Raw genomic sequence first — 22,392 nt, 5'->3', positions numbered from 1 at the left:
TACTTTACAACCAAAAACTGATCAAAAATCACCAAATTTGGGGGACTTTCGCGTGTAGGTCCACAACTAGTTAGCAAAAAGTAATAATTTATTGTCAAAACAGAGCCTAGAGCTTTCTGACGTTTACAAAACCCATCAGGGCCATCAGTCCATCACCCTCTCTCTCCTCTATTTCATCGTACTTTGAGTTCTCCATAGTTTCTGAGCTAGTGAGCTTTCTCTCCTCCATTGAAGCTGCTTCTGAGGTAAGCTAATTTTTTCTGATCATCGAATATCAGTTTCACAATCTAGTGCTAGTCGTAAATATTTAACTGTTAGCATACTTAATTTAGGGTTCTTCTAAAATGGATTATTGAACTATTGCGCATAATTACTGAAGTTATGATACATTAAAACTTGCGATTGTGTTTCTAAAATTCTGCTATTCATATTCTTAATAATGTGAGAATAATTTAATTGAGTCAAAACCTTAAATGTTTGGATCAAACTATGAATATAGACCTTTTCTTTGCCCTTGCTTAGCGAAGGCCCTAATTTTGTGTTATATGCGGTGAACTTATGTTGGCGTAATCGCCATTTTATGTAGATTATTTGCACTCCTCGATTTGTTAATCTTATTAGTCAAAGTGATTTTTGCCTGTGATTCGTTACCCGAAATCCTACATTGCAATTTGACTTGATTGTGGCCGAATGAGGTCATAAGGGTTTCAAATTACTGATTAGGGTTGTTTGATGATGGCTGTATTGGAGAGCATTTAGCAAATTTGGAGCTAGTGAATCGTCTAGTTAGGTCAATGGCTTAGCGATTCATGCCTTATATACATCCTATGAATTCCTCAAAACCAATATAGAGATGAGCAAAGAAATGAGTAAAAGCCTATGAAAGATCCAACCCTTAATAAGAAGGGAAAAAAAAGAAGGGAATTGACCTTACACTTCATGTTTTGATCGACTTATTTGTTGTTTAGTTGTTTCAGCTGTGACACAATCCAGTGGTGGACCCACATAGTCATTGTGGGTCACAGGACCACCTATTAAAAAAAAAAAAAAAAAAAAAAAAAAAAAAAACTAAAAAATTTAGATCTATTTTTCCCGGTACTCACTCCTTCCACTCTCCTCCCAGAAGGCACAGACACAGACCTTGGCTTCCTCTCTCTCTCCTCCATTGAAGCGTACTCGAAATTCTCCATTGAAGGGGCTTCTGAGCTTTCTTTCCTCCACTGAAGCAGTCTCAAAGGTTAGATGCTTCTTTTTCTTTTATCATTGACCTAATTTAATTAATTAATTGTCACTATATACTCAATTTAGGGTTCTTCGAAGTTGGATAATTGAACTATTGGTTATAGATACTCGAAGAATATTACGTAATTTTTGGAGTCTAGTTGATAATTGAGTCAATTTTGATTGCTAATGTGTTGCGGGGTTTGGTTTGTCCGTTTGTGTAACTCTTTAAATCTTTAATGTCAGGATGAAACCATGAAAATTCCGAGGGGTGGGGGAATGGTTTCAGGTAGGTGAAGCACCGTCTCAACCTAACCAAGGCACCACATCACCTTGCACTACCAATCTAATCGAAGCACTGCACCGCCGCCTCCATTTCAGTTTATGTCTCTTATTAGATCTTGTTATTCTAAGGTTGGGGGGGAGGTTTCAGGTAGGTGAGGGTGGATTTATGGGGGTCAGGGTGGATTTTCGTTGGGTGGAGGTGGCTAATCAATGCTAAGGGTGGGTTTTTCGAGAAGGTGGAGGTGAATTTAAGGGGGCGAGTAGATTTTTCAGGAGGGTGGGGTTGAACTTACGGGGTTGGGGGGGGGGGGTTCAAGGGGTGGAGGTGAACTTATGAGGGGTGGGTGGGGTTTCCGGTGGTGAGGATCGGTGGTGTTTTTGGTTGGGTAGGTGAATGTCATGGTGATGGTGGTTTTTGGGTGAGTTTTGAAGATAAGGGCAGTGAGGCATTGATGATTTGGGTGGAGGTGGTGGCAGTGCAATGGTGGTGTGGTGTGTCTTTGGTGAGTCTACGGCGGTTTCGGGTCAGGGAAAGGGATAAATAGTCGCTGAACGAGGAGATAGAAAACGGATCTAGAACGAAGGTCAAGGTGAAATCATCGGTCAAAGATTTTTGTTTTTACCTGTCAATTGCTAATTTTTATTGGGGGTTTGATTGATTTAGTGTTAGATGTTAATTTTGCCAATATGTGCTAAATTTGTTAATTTATTTTGATAGAATTGATCTACTAAATTACTAATACTCCAGAATTGAGGATTCTGTATTGTGCTTTTAGATGATTTTAAAACAAATACTAGTAGTAGCTGATTTTTTTTATTATTATTATTATTATTATTATTATTTTGGTTATATAACCTTAATTATCAAAGCATAAGCCCTAATTAGTTTTTGTTTGGGCAGATTCTTGGGAAAGCCGAGTTCTTGAACGCAGAGGAAGTGTCGAGCACAAGATTGCTGTGAAAATCATAAAAGAGGTAATTTAAGCTGAGTTTTCATGCTATTATGCTTTAATACTTATATGTCTTAGTAGCAAACTAGCAAGAATTATTTAGATTGATTCATTATACAAGCTTTGACTATTTTTTGATATTATATGCGGTCGATGGATGATAATGGGACAACCTATTAATCAAATCCTGGATCTGCCACTGACACAATCACACAAGTCACAAGTGTGCTATGATGACAAGTACACCTTATACTTAGAGTGAGCGAAAAAGTCATGAATGCATCTATCCAAGAACTGCAAATTGTCAGCCTATAACCTTTTCATGTGTTTTTATTGTGGAATGGGTATTCTTGCCTGGTTTAATTTACCTTTTTTTTTTCCCTAGCCTTACTCCATTGTCCTTTCTAAACAGGCTTCAAAGCTCAAAGAGTACTCATGTCACAGTTATAGACATATCTTGTGTTGTGACTCTTGATCTTTTGAGCAATTTCTTCCATTTTCGCCATGCTTAAAGTTGACCTTTTCCTGTTTCCTCCCAATTTTTGTGATTTTGTCTCCTGTGGTTCCTCTCATTTTGAGTCTTATTGGATAAATGTCATAAACAGAAGAATGTTTAACTTAAACAACATAAAGATCCACTGCATTATTGATTTATTGTCAAGTTGTTCATAACTTAAATTTTAGGCCTAAAATCCTTTCTTTCGTAGAATATGTATAGGAAAGTATCAATCCATGAACTGAACACTTTCATGGTTTGACAACCAGTAATCAATACATCGTCATTGTATAGTAATACTCCAAAAGAATTGCATAGGAAAAAAATAGTAATACTCCAAAAGACTTGGCATGGTCGACCTGCCATGTCCATGGTCAGAATGGAATTCCATCACCATCCAGGCATCCAGTGCACTTTGAGCCTCCTGTTTTCTTAGGAAAGGAGAGGGGTGGAAATACGTTTCTTTTATGTTTTCTTTTTTCACAAATGTGTGTGTTAGATTGATTTATCAATCCAAACAGAAGGGTGGTCAATTTCCTCAATTTTTACAAAGTTGCCTCATATTTTACTAAGGTTATTTTACCTCATAAAGTTCACCTCTAAAAACTAAATTATATCCCATAATAGTGATCCAAGTTTTTAGTGTATGTATACCCATCATGCTCTTTATTTATGTGTTCATACTGCTTTGAGCTTTGAGCCTTGTGCCAAAAGCCTGTTATCAGTCTATCACACTATTTAACTATGGAAAAGAAGGGGGCAAAAATAATTATGTAAAAAAATTAAGGAAGCATTAGTAAAAGAAAATTGTGAAATTTTTTGAGCTGTTAAGTTTGTTCTTTTCTACCCCTTTAATCAGTTTCTCAATCACTGTTATGTATAGGAACTTCTCATCCTCACCTCCTTTTTCTACCGCAAAAGCTCTGAGGTGGTGGTGATCTTAACTGATGAAAATCTGTGTCAGTCTCTTAAGACACTTTATCTCATTCAAGTGCCTAGTAATTATTTGAAAATTTTACATTTTCCAAAATTTTGGTGATACTGTGTGTGATTTCTTCTTTGACCTGTAATTTTATATCGAAGAATTGGAGCTTGATCTTCTGCATGTATTGACCCCTGCACCCCCCCCCCATCCACCACCACACACACGCACGATTTTTAAATATTAGATGAATATTAATCTTTACGTATATTACTGATCTCTGCCTGGCCCTGATATTTATAATACTTGCTCCTGATGAGCTGCAGAATTCTGTTGTTCAACTTTTCCTTCTCTTATTTAGCTTCTCTTTGGCATCTGCAGAATTTGAAAATGAAGAAAGGATTGCACCCTCAGATGCAATGGATATCCTATGTAACCCAAAGTGGTAGGTTGATCAATGTCATGATGAGTAAAATTCACCGAGAACCCAAAGTTTATCACTTCAGAGCAAAACGTCAGATGGCTCAAAGCTTGGGGCAGATTGCCAAGTTCAAGCGTCGTTATGAGCAGGAGCCGAAAGATGAGGTTAACAAGGAAGAAAAATAGGACCTCTAGTTTTATGTTGACTAAAGCTCAGTTTCTATGTGCTGAAATAAATTTTTAGCTTGGCATTATTTGACATGAATTTATGTGCTTATTTAGAAGGCTATCATTTTATTTTAATTCTTGTTATTTGCTTCTTTATTGGGTTTTAGCGCAATATCTTGAGGCTATCACTTCAGATATCAATATTGTTATACTTGGACAAATGAGGAGAAATTATATCACTTCTGATATCAATATTGTGTTTTATTTGGACAAAATCAGAATAAATTAAATGCGTGAGAAAAACATCCGTATACTGCGGATCTGTGGGCATCTGGTTGATTACCTGCATCAAGCTAATCTTTTTTGTCTATATAAGTCAGTTTTGTATGATGAGTATTCTCATCCCTCTCTGTCTAGTACTAAATACAATCAACTAGGCACAATGCATTCCATCATTGTAAACATTGCTCTCTTTTTTGTTTTCATTGCTTCACCATCAACTCTATGCAGTGGGCTGATGAGGAAGTTGAACAGCGAGACTGATCCAGTGGTGCTTACATGTCGGAAAACAACTGACTTCGGCTTTTGTGTCTTTACACTCCAGTCAGATCCAAGAAGTGCCAAAGCAAGTGTCCAAGGGCTAGCCCAGATAGCCCTTGGCAAGCTTGAAGCTCACGCAAAGGAAACTTCGACCTATATTCAAGGACTTCAAAAGGCCTGCCCCCCCAAGTTGAAGACGGCAGTTGGTGTTTGTGTTCACTTCTATACCTTAGCTACTAACAAAGATGTTCCTGCTGTTGTAAAATCTTTGAATGTTAAGGCCTATGGGGCTGCGAAAAAGGCGGCTTCGGCTGCCATGGAGGACAGTACACGGTGCCAAGAGGAAATTAAGAAGAACCCTTCAACAATCTGGCAAATGCTAAATAGCAGGAATTTTTATATGCATGATTTGTCTCAACTAAGCAATGATCTTATAGGATTATTAACATAGTTAATGTTTGCAAATGGAAGCGAAGGTTGAAATTTTCAGTTCCTCCATATTGGATGTTTTTATTTACGCTTGATCATTTGTCTCATAATAAATTCCCGTTTTTAAATATATCGTAGTATAATGGTCTTATTTGGTAAAGAGGTTTTTTGGAGAGCTTATATATTGAAATCTATTTGAATGTTTGGTAAACAACTTATTAACCTTTCTTTGGTTGGCTTTTTTTTTTTATTAATTTTTTTTTTTTGGTTAAACAGCAAAAAAAAAACCTGTTTGGTTAATGGTTTTTTGGTTGGATGAAAAGTTGGCGTTTAAGCCAAATTGAAAAAACTAGTGGTAGTTGCTTATGGCTTTTTTAATTATTAATTATGGGTAGAAAAGTCTTTTAACATTACAAAAGCCAAAAACTAAGCATACTAGCTTTTTTATTTTGGCATTTTAGCCAACCTAAAAAGCATAAACCAGACATGATTTTTGATTGTATAACCACATAAAAAAAATCAAAAGACAACTAAAAAGTCATTTATCAAACAAGGCCATGATGTCGGTGACATTAACAGTGATGTTTTTTTTAACACAAAACCATAGATTATATTAAAAGGCCATAGCCATAGCCAATATTGAGAGCAGTGTTAAACTACTTCCGAAACTACTAGTTAAACTAAAGACAAACAACAAGTTTGAGTTCAAAAGATTTAGACATCCACATCCTAGAAATAACACTAAACCATAGCATAGATTAAGCAGCAGCAGCTTCCAAGTCTGCTTCATAGAAGTTCTTCACGCACTCAGGAACAAGGTAGTGCGTTTTGTAGCCAACTGCCATATCCTTCCCATACTCCGCCAGTTTGTGCACCATAATATTCATCTCCCTTGGAATGTGATTGATAAAAGCCACCTCAAAATCACTGAACAGAGAGGCTGCATCACATATGACTGCTGCTAGTTCGTGGTGCGGGTTACCTCCAATTGTAAGAAGCATTGTGCGCAAGGACTCAGCATCTGTCTCCACTTCTATCTTCTTAACTCCCAGATCCTGTGCAATAGCCAAGCCATCAATGATAGCATAGAGTTCAGTGGCCAAAGGATTAACAGCATTGTACTTAGCTGAAAATCCTATGTACCAGGAACCATTTCCTCTTCTGATTGCACCTCCTCCAGCAGCATTTGCGCTGTTCTTCCAAGCCCCATCAGTGTTTAATTAGCAGGAGTCCTCCATGATCCCTGCCTAGCCGCATTCTCCATCATCCCTCTTTACCTTTATCACCTCATATTGTTCTCCAATTTTTTCTTTTTTTTGGGATATATTATATTCCTAAAACCATACACGACTCTAAGTTGTAGCTTAATAATGATAACTACTGCTTTATCCCAAAATTATTATAAAAAGGAACTTCTGATGAGCATCCCCAATACTTGATCGGTATAATTAATATTTATTTTACTTTAATATCTCCACTTTTAGCTCTTTTAGCGTCTTTTTGGTGCAGCAGGCCACACTGCTGCCAACTTAGCAAAAATAACGGAGTCTGACGCGTATAACGAAGTCTGACACTCACGCGCAATTTCAAGTAACCCCTACATTCAGGTAACCCCCTAATTTCAAGTAATCCATATTATAAGTAACCCCTAATTTCAAATAACCCATAATTTCAAGTAGTAACCCCTAATTTCAAGTAACCCACATTATAAGTAACCCCTAAATTCAAGCAACCCATAATTTAAGTAATTCCTAATTTACTGACCAATCAAGTAACCCCGCTATTACTAATAAGTAACCCTACTATTACCGATCAAGTAACCCCATAAATACTAAGTAATTTAAGTCCTGTTTTACTTAGTAGGTAACCCCGTTTTAACTTAGCAAGTAACTTCATTACTAAATAAGTAACCCCTACATTACTAACAAGTAACCCCACTTTACTAACAAGTAACCCAGTACCTCACTTTTACTAACAGCTCAAGTAACCCCATTTTTGTTAACAAGTAATCCTTATATTTAGTCATAGTGCAACGAAAAACAAGAATATTTTGTTTTGAATAAACGAAGAACAAGAATTTAGAGGAGAGAGAATTGTAGAAAAATAGAATGGAGGAGAGAGAAATTTAAAACACAAAATGGCAAAAGCTTGAATTTCAACAAAGAATCATAAAATATATGGGGTATTAAACCCCAACAAAATAGTAACCCCATACGAATACACTTATAACAAATTACATATAACTCGTACAAATTATTGAATTAAACATGGAAAAAGCTTGAATTTCAACAGAGGTCGACAACAACGGTGCTGCACTTGTCCGATCCATACACTTTTGAATTATCGACTTAATTCAATTGCGATTCCAAGTTTATTCTGAATTTCGATTGATTGCGATTCCAAGTTCATTCTAAATCGATATATTATGGTGTATATATTGAAGAGAAGTAAAATTAGAATATCTACAATGGAGAATAGCAAAAAAGTGCAGGATAGTATTATTGAAGTTAAGAGGGAGAAAATAAATAACAACAGTGGAGAAATAAAATTTGAATGATATATAAATGGAGGAGAGAGAAAAAGTTAAGACACAAGAAAGAAGAAATGTCACTTACTCACTTTGTTAATATATAGGAGGATCGGAAGTGAGGAGTTAAAAAATCTATATATATATAAAAAAAAAAAAAATAAAAAAAAAAGAGAGAGAGAGAGAGTTATAACGGTGCTCTGTAATGGAGACCGTTATAACAAATTGGACTGCATGCTTCATGCTTGGGCCTTATATACTGTGGCCAGACACATATAAATAATTATGTTGAACTCTTTTAGGTTGTCCGATCCTGGTCCTTGGGACGCTTGTTAATTTTTGCCTAAAAATCTAATCTAATATATACATGTAAAGGGGAGTTTTTTCCCGAGTTATTAGAACGCCACGTAGGATTTTATTTTTTAAAAAATTATTAGAGCGCCACTTAGGATTATAATAAAAAAAATAAATAAAAAATAAAAAAAAACGCCACGTAGGAATAATAATTTTAAAACACTACAATAGGATTATGCCACGTAAGCTTAATTTTAGAGCGTCACATAGTTATATTTTAGCCAATGAAAAAAAAGAATTGCAATTTATTTTAGATCAAAAAATTTAACTAATTATAAAATTAAAATTAGCGCGTTTTTTGTGTGGCTGGCCATATCGTATGGCAGGCTGAGACAAACCCAAACACTGACCGAGTTACCCTTGACCGTCCGAATAACCACCCTTGATCGATTGAGTAACCCTTGATCAACCAAATAACTCCTGACCAAGTAATCCCGACTACATGGTGTGACCAGCCACATATGAAATTTTGTGAAATAAAATATTATCTTTTTATGTTATGAATTTTATCTAAATATGAGAAACAAAGTTAATAATTCATTTTATAATTAAAAATTTAAGTAGTAAACAAGCGAATATCACAAAGTTTATTAGATAAATATATATTTAGTAATATTTTATTTGAATAAATACAAACAAATCGTGCATCGCACGGACTTCATCTAGTAACAATAAATTAGGAGATAAAAATCTTTAATGTTGTCAATCAATCAAAATTAAACTTTTGGAAACTTTAATATTTAAACACAATTAAAAATTGCATAAGTTTTATAATCCATGTTAAAAAAATTTTGAATGTGGTAAAATACAATTTTATTTTTGTTTAGGTGGTAAAAAAAATTTGATTTTTTTATAAGGCCCCATTCACTGCACCTTATTTTTGCTGAACTAAAATTATTTTTATTGAACTAAAATTATTTTTGCTGAACTTAAAATTATTTTTGCTGAATTGAAATTAATTTTACTGAATTGAAATTATTTTTTGTTGAACTTAAATTATTTTTACTGGTTCTATTTTATATTTCTTCTTTAAAGTTATTGATTTTAACTGAATTAAAATTATTTTTACTGAACTAAACTTATTTTGTTGAATTGAAATTATTTTTATTGAATTGAAATTATGTTTACAGAATATTATTTTTTTAAGGTGAAGTGAACAGCGCCTAACTGATAAAAATAAAAAAAAAAATCTAAGAGTAAAGAGACAATAACAAAAATGAAAATGAAAATTTCCTTTAAAAAAATAAGTAAATAAAAAAAATTATAAAAAAAAATAAAAAAAAACCTAAGATGAAAATTAATTATAACGTCGAAGTAGTATGCGTGTGGCTTTTCACTCGGCGCTGCACACCCCTTTCTCCTCCATTGAAGCATACTCTGTGTTCTCCATTGAAGCGGCTTCTGAGATTTCTCTCCACCATTGAAGCAACTTCTGAGGTAAGCTGATTTTTCCTTTTATTTCATTATCATTAATTATCGATTCATTGTATATTAATTTCCCAATCAAGGGTTTAGTTTCACATTATCAATAATTTAATTGTCAGTAGTCAATTTAGGGTTCTTCTAAGGTGTATTACTGAACTATTGATTAAAATTACTCAAGTTATGACTGATTATAATGTGGGATTTTGTTGCTATAGTTTTACTGTGTATTGTTTACGTTTTATATGCTTAAAAGAGAAGAATTTTGTGTGGTTTTTTTGGGAGTAATTTGATAATTGAGTCAAATTTGGTTGTTAATGTGTTGCAGGAATCTGTTTATAACCCTTTAATGGTAGGAGGGAACTATAAAAATGGACCTTTTCTCCTGGGGCTAAATGCAGCCGCCCCTCTTGCCCTGGCTCGGGGGCTGGGCTGCTCGTATTGGTTAAATTGGGATTGTTGTTTTAGAGTAATATGGTAGACTAGCTGTTCTGTGATAGTTCTATGTGGGTTTGTTTTGTTTGCATAAGTGCATTACAAATTACTACGTATATTGATTTGAGGGGATCAAGAGGCAAGGTTTTGAGGAGTTGGTTTGATGGGGGTGTTTGAATTCGATGTTCGTTCTTATGTGTTGAGTTGTTTGGAAGGCAATGATTACTTTTGTCTTATTAATGCATTTTTCTTGAGCAATAAAAATAATTCATGGATGAGCCTAATTATTTGAGAGGTTGTGCCTGTGAGATTAGTTGGCTCAAAATAAAGGGTGTAATGAGTTTCCAATTCAATGACTGTAGCTAGTTGATTAGATTATTGATTTTTTACTAGATGGGTGTTGCTAATTTTAGCGGTTTGGGTGTATGGAGGTGTAGTTGGTTTTAAATCCTTTGGTGTTATGAGTTTCGGTTTCATGGTATCATGAGCTTTACGTCCTTTCATAGTAATAGATTCTAACTATAAAAAAATAAAAATAAAAAATCATTGAAAAAGGTCATTGTTAAATATTGTAAAATGGTATGATGAGCTTTAGGCAATTGTTTGTGTCTTATGGATGTTTGAGTTTCTCTGATGTGTAGATATGCGTATGACATTAACTTTTGAGTTGTGTTTGTTACATAATACTTTCTCTTTGTACCAATTAAACTTATTACTTAGCTGAAATTCTTACTGCTGGAGTGCTTTGATGCTCTTTGCTTGATTCTTTTTTCCCCGTTCATTTGCATTCAGAAAGAGAAAAGAAGGGTGAAAAAAGTATGATGTTTTAAGATGGATTTCAACAAAATTTTGCTTATGTGCAGATATAAGGGGATGCCTCGAAAACCACGAAGAAGTGGCCAGCTGGTGCCTCGACCTTTTGCGTTTTAACCATTTGCTCGTTCAGTAACTAGAGCTGCCACAACTTGCTCATCAAAGCACAAAGTTTCTAATTCAAAATCTGACAGAAAATCTTCCTCAAAACTAATAGGTGTTTTTTCTATTATAAACATTGTCCTATATAAGTGCCCTGTGTTTTCTATTTATGATTAGCAATTCATGTGCTGATCTAACATGACTTTTAGAAATCTTTTCTATTATATATTTTCAGCCAATAGATCTAGTAGGAAGCACAATTTGAAGGAGAACAGTTGAGAATCTAAATTTTCTGAAGAAGAAGCGCCTGAAGTAAGCATTTAATTGTTGTTGGTTGTTGTGAATGTCCATTCTAGCTGAATGCTTCCATTCTTGTTGTCTTTATTTGCTCTAATTATTTTCTCCTTTTTGATTTCTTCTCAAAGGAAGTAATTCAGGAAGATTTTGCCTTTTTTGACCCCAAGCCTGATGACTTTCATGGAGTAAAGATGTTGCTACAGAGCTATCTTGATGATTAGGTGTGGGACTTGAGTGGTTTTGTAGACTTAATATTAGCACAAACAACAGTGGGCTCTGTGGTCAAGATAGAAGATGATGAAGATGAGGGATTGTTTGCACTTCTTACAGCTTTGAACTTAGGAAGATATAAGGTACAACAGGTGTCTCATTTTCAATTGTCGGTGTGGCTTGTCCCTTTAGAATTTCATTAAGGACCCTTTAAATTGCTTGATCTGTCAAATTGCTCTAGTACATGTAACAAAACTCGAAGTTTGCCACCATTTCTATATTGATTATACTCGATCAATCAACTAAGTTAATGATTCTGGGTTCTTGTGATGCCAGGATAATAAGTGTATCACTGAAATAAGAGACTACTTACTTAAAGTATGCGAGGAAAAGAATGTAGTTGGTGAGCTAAAAAGACTTCTAGAAGACCAAGCTGACCATGTTGGTCTAGTGGTTTCCCAGCGTGTTATGAATCTTCCTCCCCAGCTTCTGCCACATCTTTACAATGCCCTTTTTGATGAAATTTCATGGGTTACTGAAGATGAGGTTAGATGAAGTTTATCTTATCTATAGAAGCATGTGTTTCTACGTGTTTTGACTGGTAATGATCTAAATAAACTGATCATTTTGTTTTGCATTTGCTGAAGCCAACAAAAGATCTCCGTGAATCATTTCGCTTCAAACATTATCTACTGGTCACTAGAATATATAAGGTAATTCAATTCTGTTTTCTTCTTTGTCCTCTTGATAACTTCTCATCAGCAAATAATTTCAATGTACAGCTCTCATGTACATTTATCTTTTGCATTCTCTTGGTGTTCCGCCTGTAGCAGAAGATAGGACAAAAGAGGAAGGGATCTTCTAGCAGCAATGGTGAGGATTTTATATATGTAAAACCAGAAGATGAACTTTTCTTCGAGGTTTTTGTCTATCCCAGGCCTTTGTTTTAATTAAAATATATCAAATCTCTCCACTTGATATAGATGATTTCTGTATGGGATTTTTAGCTTTGTTCGTGGTCGTTTACTTTCCCCTTGCACATTCAACCTCCAGCAAGTCAAGAGGTTAGTTGGAACTTCCTTTCTGTCTTGGCATTCACCTTTATCTTCTTCATTTTCCTACTTATTCTTGTATGCCTCAGTTGATCTAGATACTATAGTTATATAGGGATATCGTGATACATTCCTTCTTTTTCTTATTCACCCGTGCATGCTTTTAGTTATTTAGCCTACTAGAAGTTATATCATTGTCAATTACTAGTCTTGGAAGGTGTTTTCTCAAGGATAATTTGCCAGCAATGCTGACTATAGCTTGTTTATTGATAATTGTGAATGCAGTTAAAAAATTATCGACTAATGGGACTGGTGATGGCTGTTGAGGCAGACAAAGCACCAACATTCCGAGAAAAATTGCAATCACTAATTGAAGACTCTTGATTTCTTTCCCTGCAGTCTCTTTTCTTGTAGTATCCTTCAGTTGAAAATTTTTGATAACCTATTACCAAAATACACATCTATTTTGTGATCGTAGCTTGTAGTGAGAGAGCTTATGTGGTTTATTGGTAAGATTTGTAAGAATGGATGAACGATTTTTCTATATGGAAATGAGAACACAACCAAAAAAAAAAAAAAACTGTTTAATCTGGTGGAAAACATTTTTCTTTTGTAAGAAATGGAAGCCGTTCTCTCCTCCAGACTCCTTATCTTCCTTTTTCTCTCCTCTATTCCTATTGTCCTCCATTACCACTTCTTCTATTTGTTCTCTCTATCACTTTTCTTATAAAGAGTCAAACAAAGAAAAATCGTTTTTCATTGAAAATAATTTATTTGGTTAAAACGTGATTAAATAAATCAATGATTAAAACATGTTTTAAAATACCATGAAAAAAATATATATGGTGTGATTGTGTAAATTGTGAAATTAAATGAGTATTTTTTATCGAGAATATACAAACTACAAAGTAAATTGTTTCATGTGAGTTTATTTTTCAGGGGGCAAGTAATAGGAATAGAATATACCGCCACTTTCAATTGGCTTTCTTGGATTGGTATGGTTATGAATTCTGAGTTCTGACTTCTGAATTTCTGATGATATGATTCATGAGAATCTCTCAGTTGCATCAATGTCCAGACAACAAAGCTACACAATAAGGTAGTTTATACTCATACTAGCTTAGTATATCTTATCCATTTCTTTTGAGCAAACCAATAATTTTAGAGTTCAACATCGTTGTGGTTTTTTGGTCGATGGGACAAATCAATAGGAATCAAATTACTCCTTCGGTGCTCATCTAGTTATTTACATGGTCAAAGATTACAAAATTAGACAAATACGAAGTAGTTCTTACTGCAAAAAATATACTTGTAGTCATGTCTCATGTATTCCTTATACGAAATAGTTAAAGATACGTCCTAAAAATTGTGCTAATGAAAATAGACTCTAACCATGGGAGTAAATTCCAACAAAGTGTTGGCTTATTTGGTACGGAGTAAGTTTCTTACCTCAAATCTCAAAGGTGTGAGGTTCAAATCCTACCAAGTGAAGATGTTGGGTAGGGATTCCCTTATCTTCCCCCTACTCTCAACTTTACAAGTGCACACAAATATTGTGGTTTGGTTAAGATCCTTCTCACCATTAAAAAAAGAAAAATTGTTTTTATTAATCCCAACTTTAAGCCATTTACTATTAATAATCTCAATTTTCGATTATTTTTTAATAATCACAACTTTGGGGGCGTTTTCTTTTAAAAGGCCAAATAGCCGGTGACCTGACTAAAAGGTTACCTTTTTTATTTTATTTTTTAAATGTCACGTGTCAAAATTTCATTAGTTAAAAAAAAAAACAAAACAAAACAGTGAAACCCCTTCAACCCCCCACGCCTCCTCCATACCCCACCGCAAACATCCCACCCCCTCCCCTTCCCCCCGCCGGAAAACACCCCACCCTCGAAAAATACCGACTAGCACTCCACCACCCTCGAAACCTCCCGCCCTCCCCTCCCCACCCGTGATTATTGTTGTTGGAAAATTCGATGTTGTTGTTGACGGTGGTCTAAGTGGCGGCCAATTGTTGCGGCTGATGTTCAAGTGGCGCTGGAGTTGGTGAGGTTGAGGGAGATAGATGGTGCTTTGGTGGTGGACAAGGCTTGCGGCTGTGTTGCGCGGTTGCTGTTGTTGGGCGTGAGAGGAGAGGTGGATCTGAGGTTGTTGCAACATTTTGCGAGAGCAGGGGAAGGGCGGCGGGGGGAAAGGGAAGGGTAAGGTGTTTTTTTATTTGGGGGGGGGAGGGGGGGTTAATTTTTTTTTCTTACGGAATATTATTTTTAATTATTCTTAATTTTTTGGACCAATTAGGACTTGATACATGTCAAGTACACATGTTATAATAGGTATTTGACTTTTATTGACCGGTCATGACCTGATAGAAGAAAATGCCCCCTTAAAGTTGGGATTATTAGAAAATAATCGATTATTAGGATTAATAAAAGTAGGGTAACGCTATATGTAGCCCTTATGGCTATGAATAAACATTTAATACATTTCCTAATTTGGTATTAATTTAAGAAGACATGACAAAATCATGCGCAAATCAGTGTAATTATGTTACTCCCTCCGTTTCGCATTAATTGCAACATTAGGGTTGACCCATAGTTTAAGAAAATTATAGACTAGACTTGGCTTATAATACAAAGTATTGTTAGTAAGAGACCGAAATAATAATAAAAAAAAAAGTAAAGTGGCTGGGGTTGGTAAAAAAGAGAAATAATAAAATACTTTCTCCGTTCTATTAATATTGCAACCATGGAGTTTTTGCACTATTCATCACTCTTGTTTGACCATATAATATAATTTATATGTTAAGCAATATATAGTCATGTGAGATCTTGTTAGATTCGTCTCATAAAATACTTTCACAATATCAACTTTTTATAATTTTTACTCTTACAAAATTATAGATATGTAGTATATAAAATGTGCTTTGGGATGCGTAATTTCATCCTTGTTGCAATATTAATAGAACGGAAGAAGTATTTGTGAAAGTGGGGTTAGTGGGAGAGATAAATTATAAAATAATGGTGGGTCCTTTTCAAATATATTAGTGTTGCAATTAATATAAAACGACCGAAAATGGAAAGTGTTGCAACTAATGCGAAACGGATGGAGTATATTTTCATTTGTTTTATCATTTTTAGCTCCTTATATGTATCCCTAAGGGCTATGTATAACATTTGGTCCAAAATTGAGATTAATAAAAAAATTTCCTTACACAAAAAAAAAAAAAAAAAAAAAAAAAAAAAAAAAAAATTAAATAAATAAAAACAATAAAAAGGGTGAGGTCACATAATCTTACCCTTTACGTTACAACAACTCCAATTCACAATTCCCAAAACATACCCACTCTACTCCGAACGTACTGCCTACTGCCTAGAGAAGAAATATCGGAGTATACTAGTAAAAGAAAAAGGGGCTACCTAATTAAACTAAACCCAGAAAGAGTTAAAATCAAAGATCCCAAATTAAATAATTGAAAAAAAAAAAAAAAGCACTGTAGAACAATTCATGGTGCTTGATCAAAATAAGAGAACCCTTCAAAAGACAATCCAACAGTATCAATGAGGAAAAAAATTTAATTGAAGGGCCAATTCAATTAAATGATGGCCTCTACTGTTTCTTTTCTTCATCTTTGCACACTTTTCCTCAATATTTCCGACAATAGGTTAGTTCTTTAATCTCAGTTTTTACAATTTTTAACTAAGTTTTATGATGATTAAAATTACAATTTAGGTATATTTGGTTGATTTCTTGCTGAATTTTATGTTTTTTTCTCTCAATTAATTTGTGGGGGGTTTTTGGATTGATTTTACTGTTACATCATCGGGGTTTTTTCATGGGGTTTTGAGGATTTATGATGGGTTTGTTGAAGATTAGTTATGGGGGTTTTTAGAGATTTTTGATGGGGTTTTAAGGAATTTTGATCATTTTATAAAATGGGTATTCATAATTTTGATCACATTGAATGTTCTGTTCTAGGCTTCTAGCTATGTGCTGTATTATCAGTTGCTTAGCTGCTGTACTTATTTAAGAGTTCAATCTCATTTTTACTGTTGCTATATTGACTTGGTGTTTGGTAGTCTATTCCTCTAAGTAATTTTTAATAGTATGAAATTCATGCAATGTGATTAATGAGAGACTTTTCTTGATTTTGGTTGATGTGCTTGTGGCAGACATTTTCGTTGTTTCGAGCAATATGAGTAACAGGAGCTCTGTAAGAGTTCCGAAGAAGAGTAGTGGTTGTTGGAATTGTCAGAGTATAATGCAGTGTTTCTGTTCTGGAGAACAGATGAGAGTGGATGAGATCTTGAAGCGGTCTGATTCACTTGATGATGTCCAGCTTAGGCCTGATACTATGAATATTGAAGAAGCCGAGTCATCGCTTCGTGAAAGTGGTGGTCTTAACTATGAGGTTTGTCTGCCTTTTGTTTTCTTTGTTAGAATGTTGATTGTGTTGCATTCGTCAACTTGGTTTGCATGAAATGATTATGAGATGGATGATAAGAGACCTCTGTGTCTTCCAGGGTTTTCCAATGTGTTTGTTTACATTATTTTATGAGTCTTACACTTGATTGTAACATATCTGAGTTGAAGAGAATGTTGCCATGTCTTGGGATCAACTAATTGTTGAACTGCATGAGTTGCCTTGTTGAGTAGCTTTAGTAAATTCAAAGTTCAAAGGAAGTTTGTTAAGTGTCTGCCTTGTTTGGTCAATGTATTTCATATCAAAATAGGTTAAAGTGTTGCTTATTAATACAGGAGCAAGTGTTTAGAGATGATGGCTGAATCTGTTAAATGAACTCTCCACTTTTCAGGAAGCAAGAGCGTTGTTAGGAAAATATGAGTATCAGAAAGGAAACATTGAACAAGCTGTACAGGTATTTGAAGGGATTAATGTTACCTCAGTTACTCCCAAGATCAAACTTGCTCTTGCCAGAATTAGAGATCGTCCAAAAAGGCGTTCTCAAAGTGATCCGGCGCCACCAATGTCACTACATGCTGTTAATCTATTATTTGAGGCCATGTTACTAAAAGCAAAGTCATTGCAGTCCCTTGGGAGATTTAAAGGTATTTCTTCCAAATCCTTTCTTTTCTGCCTATGGCTGTTTCTAGCCGACATTATGAGCTGTATAGCTTATTAACTTATGAACACGTTCTTAGTGAAGTACTTGGTCATTATCCTGTTTTAGTAAAGTCTGTTACTTTATATCCTATCAAATAGAGTTTGTTAAATATTAATCAGGTTATATGCTGAATTAACTCACTGTTATTTCTCGAAATCGAGAATCATCTCTTTCTGGAGATTAAATCTTGTGAAAAAAAGGGACAGAGATGAAAGGTTTTTACCCTCTATTTGGAGGGGGAGAGGGGTGTCGTTGTTTTAAATCTGACCATTCATGTGTTTGCTCAAACCCTTCTCCTTCATTTAGTAGAGGATTGTTGGAAGGTTTGCAAATGATGATTGGCCTAATTGTCTTGCTAGTCATGAAATTAGTTACCTGAAGCTAAAATAAACAACTATTAGGTGTATTACTTGGTGTCCATGGATTCAGTTTGCCTTTAATTTGTCATTTATATGCTTGTGTTTTGGTATTTTTCGTCTAATTTAACCAGTATTGCTGATTGGTTGTGCGGAAATGGGTTCATGATGTTGTAAATCAACATAATTGGTGGGAACATTATATCTGGGTTTGCAGGAACCGGATCATCATTTTCTCGCTGACATTCTTTCCAATCATTGCTGTGCAGAAGCTGCTCAATCATGCAAAATTATTTTGGACATTGTTGAATCTTCATTACCAGCTGGCTTGCCTGAAAACTTTGGTATTGAGTCTAAACTACAGGAGACACTAATCAGGGCTGTGGAGTTGCTTCCTGAATTATGGAAATTGGCTGATTGTCCGCAGGATGCAATTTTGTCGTACCGAAAAGCCCTTCTGCATTGCTGGAACCTTGACACTGATACTTCTACCAGAATACAGAAAGAGTTTGCTGTTTATCTGTTGTATAGTGGTGCTGAGGCAAGTCCACCAAATTTGCGTTCTCAAAAGGATAGTTCATTTGTACCTAAAAGCAATATAGAAGAGGCTACTCTGCTGTTATTGCTTCTGTTAATAAAAGTGACAAGGCGACAAATTGAATGGGATCCCTCAATTGTGGAACATTTATCTTTTGCTCTAAGTGTTGCTAATCAACCGCAGGCTTTAGCCTGGGTGATAGAAGCATTGCCTGCTGGGATAATTGAGAGAAAGGATTTGTATCACACTCTAGCTCTTTGTTATAATGCACATGGTGACAATTTTGCTGCTTTGAATCTTTTAAGAAAGTTATTGCATCATTCTGAGGATCCAAATCATTTATCTGGCCTACTAATGGCATCAAAAATCTGCAGTGAAAGCCCTAGCTTGGCTGAGGAAGGGATTACATATGCTCAAAGAGCTCTAGTTTACAAGGAGGATAGGTGTAATCATACAGCTGGTCGTATGTACTCTTTTCTGGGCGTGTCATTTTCAGAGTATGCTGAATCCGCAGTCTCTGATTCCGAGCGGGTTACAAGGCAGACGGAAGCTGTTCTGGCTCTGGAATCTGCTGGGAAATTGACAAAGTTTAGTGATTCCATGTCTGTGTACCATCTAAGTCTACAATATGCTTTGCAAAGAAAGTTGAATGCTGCAGCATATTATTCTAAGAAATTGCTGAAGTTGGATGGCGGAACTAACATTAAAGGATGGCTGCTGTTAGCACGGATTCTATCTGGGCAAAAATGTTATGTTGATGCAGAAACAGTTATTGATGCTGCTCTGGATCAAATTGGAAAATGGGATCAGGGAGAGCTTTTAAATACAAAAGCTAAGATCCAAATTGCTCAGGGCAATCTGAAAAAGGCCATTGAGACATATATGCAATTTCTTGCCCTTTTACAAGTAAAAAAGAAGAGCTCTGGATCCAGGAAGGTACATTAAGGTCTATCAACTGGTTCTTTTTGCGTTAATGTATTTACTTATTATGCTTAAATCTGCATGAAGATGAAAATTGATAAAGGAGATCTACTTTGTAAGAAAATTCTTTGTGCGCACTCTCTTGTTTGCGTGTGTGAATTTATTACATACGTACCTAAAGGTACAATAGGAATATTTTGCAAGGATACATTTTAGAAGTTTTCTGTGTGTGCCCCTGTAGAAGTGTGCGTGTTTTGTATTGTGAGTATGTCTACTTTTATTCCATCTACATCAGTGCAATGTGGAATATGAATTATTTTCAAGGATACTGTACTATGGTAAAGAATTACATCCCTGACAAAAGAATTGCAATCTGGTCTAAATTTAGATATCAATCATTAACTGTCTAACTAGTCTTTTTTGCTCAGAAGTTTGTTATTTTTGACAGAGTCTTGATTATCACGATCGGCAGTTAGAGCTGCAAACATGGCATGATCTGGCATGTATATATATCAGCTTGTCACAGTGGAATGATGCCGAGATTTGTCTGTCTAAAGCCAAGGCCATCAGTCCTACTAGTTCTTCCAGATGGCACATTTTAGGTACATATGCAGTCATTTATACTAGCTTGTATATATGCTTAATCAACTTGCTATCGCCCAATTGCATCCGAGATTTATTGTGTAAATTCAATACTCAGAGAAGCCAAAAATCCCAAATTGTATCCGGTTTTAGTGATATATTAGTCTTTTGACAACGTGATATATTAGTCTTGGAGTCTGATTGTTTCATCTTATTTAACATGTATAGATTATTTCGGACAATAAAAGTTCAGATAAGTTTAAATAAATTATTTAGTTTTGACAAAATAAGTTCAAAAAATTAGTTTTTTAAATTTTTTTTTTGACATAATCACACACAAATGAGACAATTACGGACAAAAGAAGTTTTTTTAGATAATGACTTTAGATATTATAGTTTCAGACAAGATACGTTGAACTAAATAAAGCCTTAATATAGAATTTCTGAAATCCGAGGATCAGTTGATAGGTTTAATTTCTTGGTAGTAATGTTGCTTTATCGTGTGCTGTACCAGAATTTCATGTTCTATGTCAGTCCCTTCTGGTATAACTTTTAAACTGAAAGGAATTCTCTCCCTGATATGACTTTTGAACTGAAAAGAATTTTCTCCCTGATACAACTATTTGAAAGTCCTTTTTGATTGCTGGTTCCTTTTATTCCCTTTTCTTCTTTCTTCTTGTTAAGTTTTCATTGGCAAATGTGCAAGAGCTTGTTAAAAAGGCTTGGTGTTCAGAAGAGTAATTAATTTCATACTGAACCAGTTTCTTGTCATTCTTACAGTATGGAGAATTGGATATAGTAGACTACTGTCGTAGGGTGACATAGGAACCCAAGTCTTATGCATTATGTAATTTTGGTTAGTGAGGAAGTATGGGTGTTTAGACCTACGTAAATTCCAATAAGCTAGTGTAAGTGATTTTAGATGAATTACACATGATGGAAGACATGAATTTTTTTTTTTTCCCCCCTGCGATTATGATGCGAGTACTAGCTTATTTGCTGCTTTTGAGTGTAACTATCGGAATTCTCGTAAAAAACTAGAAGGTGTTGCATAGAACTACCATATCCTGCTGTGCAAGATAATATCCTGCTAATGATCTTTACTGTTACAGTTTCTGTTGCCCAAAGCTACTCAAAGCCAGAAACAGAAAAAGATAACAGTAGACCTTTAATAGGTGGATCATTTTAATTCACTCCCCACCACTTATGTCAGTAATGGAAATCTGATCATAAACCATTATTATATTAGGAAAGCTGACAAATTTTTGGAACATCCTAATGAAGTATATGTGGTTATTAATTCCCAGTGGAGGGAGTATTAGAAAGCATTGTCAAAAAATAAGACTAGTCCAATGATAAGTCTAAATAAGGATATATTTCATGTTATATATATTTGTGCGCAGGTTCATATAATGAAGCAAAAGGTCTTTACAAGCAAGCTCTTGATGCTTTCAACGCTGCTTTGAATATCGATCCTTGTTATGTCCCAAGCTTAATCTCCTTAGCTATGGTACTCAGGCGATTCAGTTGTAAGCATAATTCAGTCATTAGAACCTACCTAATGAACGCACTCAAGCTTGACAGGACTAATCATGTTGCTTGGTATAACCTAGGCCTGCTTTGCAAAGCAGATAGTGAATCATCGGTTTCTGATGCTGCAGAGTGCTTTGAAGCTGCTGCGTTTCTTGAAGAGACCGCTCCCGTGGAACCCTTTAGATGACCTAATATGATAATGAACCTTGGTCGTGTAAGTGTAGTGCTTATACTTCTCATAACATCATACATGGATACCCTCTTATTTCTTCATCCTGCAAGTTTTTGGAAGAGCAATAAAAGGAAATGATAATTTTTTTTTCCCAGTATACGTTTGTAATACTTTGTAAAATGGATAGTCTTCTTCTGTAAATAATTACATACTATGGTTTAAGAATTAGTGGACATGCAATTGTAAAGCTCAACTTCAGCTGTTGTGTCATTCAATGATCATCTCTCTCCCTCTTTTTTTTTTTTTTTTTTTTTTTTAATATCATGAACCGTTGTATATATATATATACGCAAACTGTTTGTAGCTTGACAGGGTCACGGGAAACTCAGAAACAGTGGAAATAAGCCGTGCATGTATTTTGCTGTTCCGAATTGTCTCGGCCGTGGCATGTAGAAAAAGAGTTGTTTGGATAGCAATGATGGAAGACCGGAGGGAAAGAAAGGAAAAGGGAAGGAGTTTTGGTA

The 22,392-nt window shown here is 35.1% G+C and overlaps 3 protein-coding genes and 1 pseudogene across 6 annotated transcripts; 3 read left to right on the top strand and 1 right to left on the bottom strand.

Moving 5' to 3' along the window:
• Positions 1-925: 925 nt before the first annotated feature.
• Positions 926-4,724, top strand: LOC110689748. Of its 3 annotated transcripts, XM_021866535.1 has the most exons (4): positions 926-1,237; positions 1,468-1,510; positions 2,408-2,481; positions 4,256-4,724. In XM_021866535.1, exons 2-4 carry the CDS (start codon positions 1,477-1,479, stop codon positions 4,478-4,480), a joined length of 333 nt encoding a protein of 110 aa, XP_021722227.1. In that variant the 5' UTR covers positions 926-1,237; positions 1,468-1,476; the 3' UTR covers positions 4,481-4,724. The 3 variants fall into 3 exon arrangements, 1 of the variants encoding a protein (XP_021722227.1); XR_002504943.1 differs by lacking the exon at positions 1,468-1,510 and having other exon boundaries at positions 943-1,237; XR_002504944.1 differs by lacking the exons at positions 926-1,237; positions 1,468-1,510 and adding an exon at positions 1,853-2,096.
• A 1,465-nt stretch (positions 4,725-6,189) lies between these two features.
• Positions 6,190-7,424, bottom strand: LOC110689869. Its single transcript, XM_021866700.1, has 2 exons — positions 7,393-7,424; positions 6,190-6,622 (listed from the first exon to the last, which is right to left on the bottom strand). The coding sequence occupies exons 1-2, from the start codon at positions 7,422-7,424 to the stop codon at positions 6,190-6,192; spliced, it is 465 nt and encodes a 154-aa protein (XP_021722392.1).
• A 3,612-nt stretch (positions 7,425-11,036) lies between these two features.
• Positions 11,037-13,223, top strand: LOC110689747 (annotated as a pseudogene).
• A 2,461-nt stretch (positions 13,224-15,684) lies between these two features.
• LOC110689746 (protein NPGR2-like) lies at positions 15,685-22,180 on the top strand. Of its 2 annotated transcripts, XM_021866533.1 has the most exons (6): positions 15,685-16,307; positions 16,816-17,054; positions 17,458-17,710; positions 18,392-19,596; positions 20,030-20,183; positions 21,567-22,180. In XM_021866533.1, the coding sequence occupies exons 2-6, from the start codon at positions 16,839-16,841 to the stop codon at positions 21,881-21,883; spliced, it is 2,145 nt and encodes a 714-aa protein (XP_021722225.1). In that variant the 5' UTR covers positions 15,685-16,307; positions 16,816-16,838; the 3' UTR covers positions 21,884-22,180. The 2 variants fall into 2 exon arrangements, with proteins under 2 accessions (XP_021722225.1, XP_021722226.1); XM_021866534.1 differs by lacking the exon at positions 15,685-16,307 and having other exon boundaries at positions 16,953-17,054; positions 17,402-17,710.
• The last annotated feature ends 212 nt before the right edge of the window (positions 22,181-22,392 follow it).

Source organism: Chenopodium quinoa, unplaced genomic scaffold (genome assembly GCF_001683475.1).
Source record: "Chenopodium quinoa cultivar QQ74 unplaced genomic scaffold, ASM168347v1, whole genome shotgun sequence".
Taxonomy (NCBI): domain Eukaryota; kingdom Viridiplantae; phylum Streptophyta; class Magnoliopsida; order Caryophyllales; family Amaranthaceae; genus Chenopodium; species Chenopodium quinoa.
This window is presented reverse-complemented; position numbering and strand designations above follow the sequence as displayed.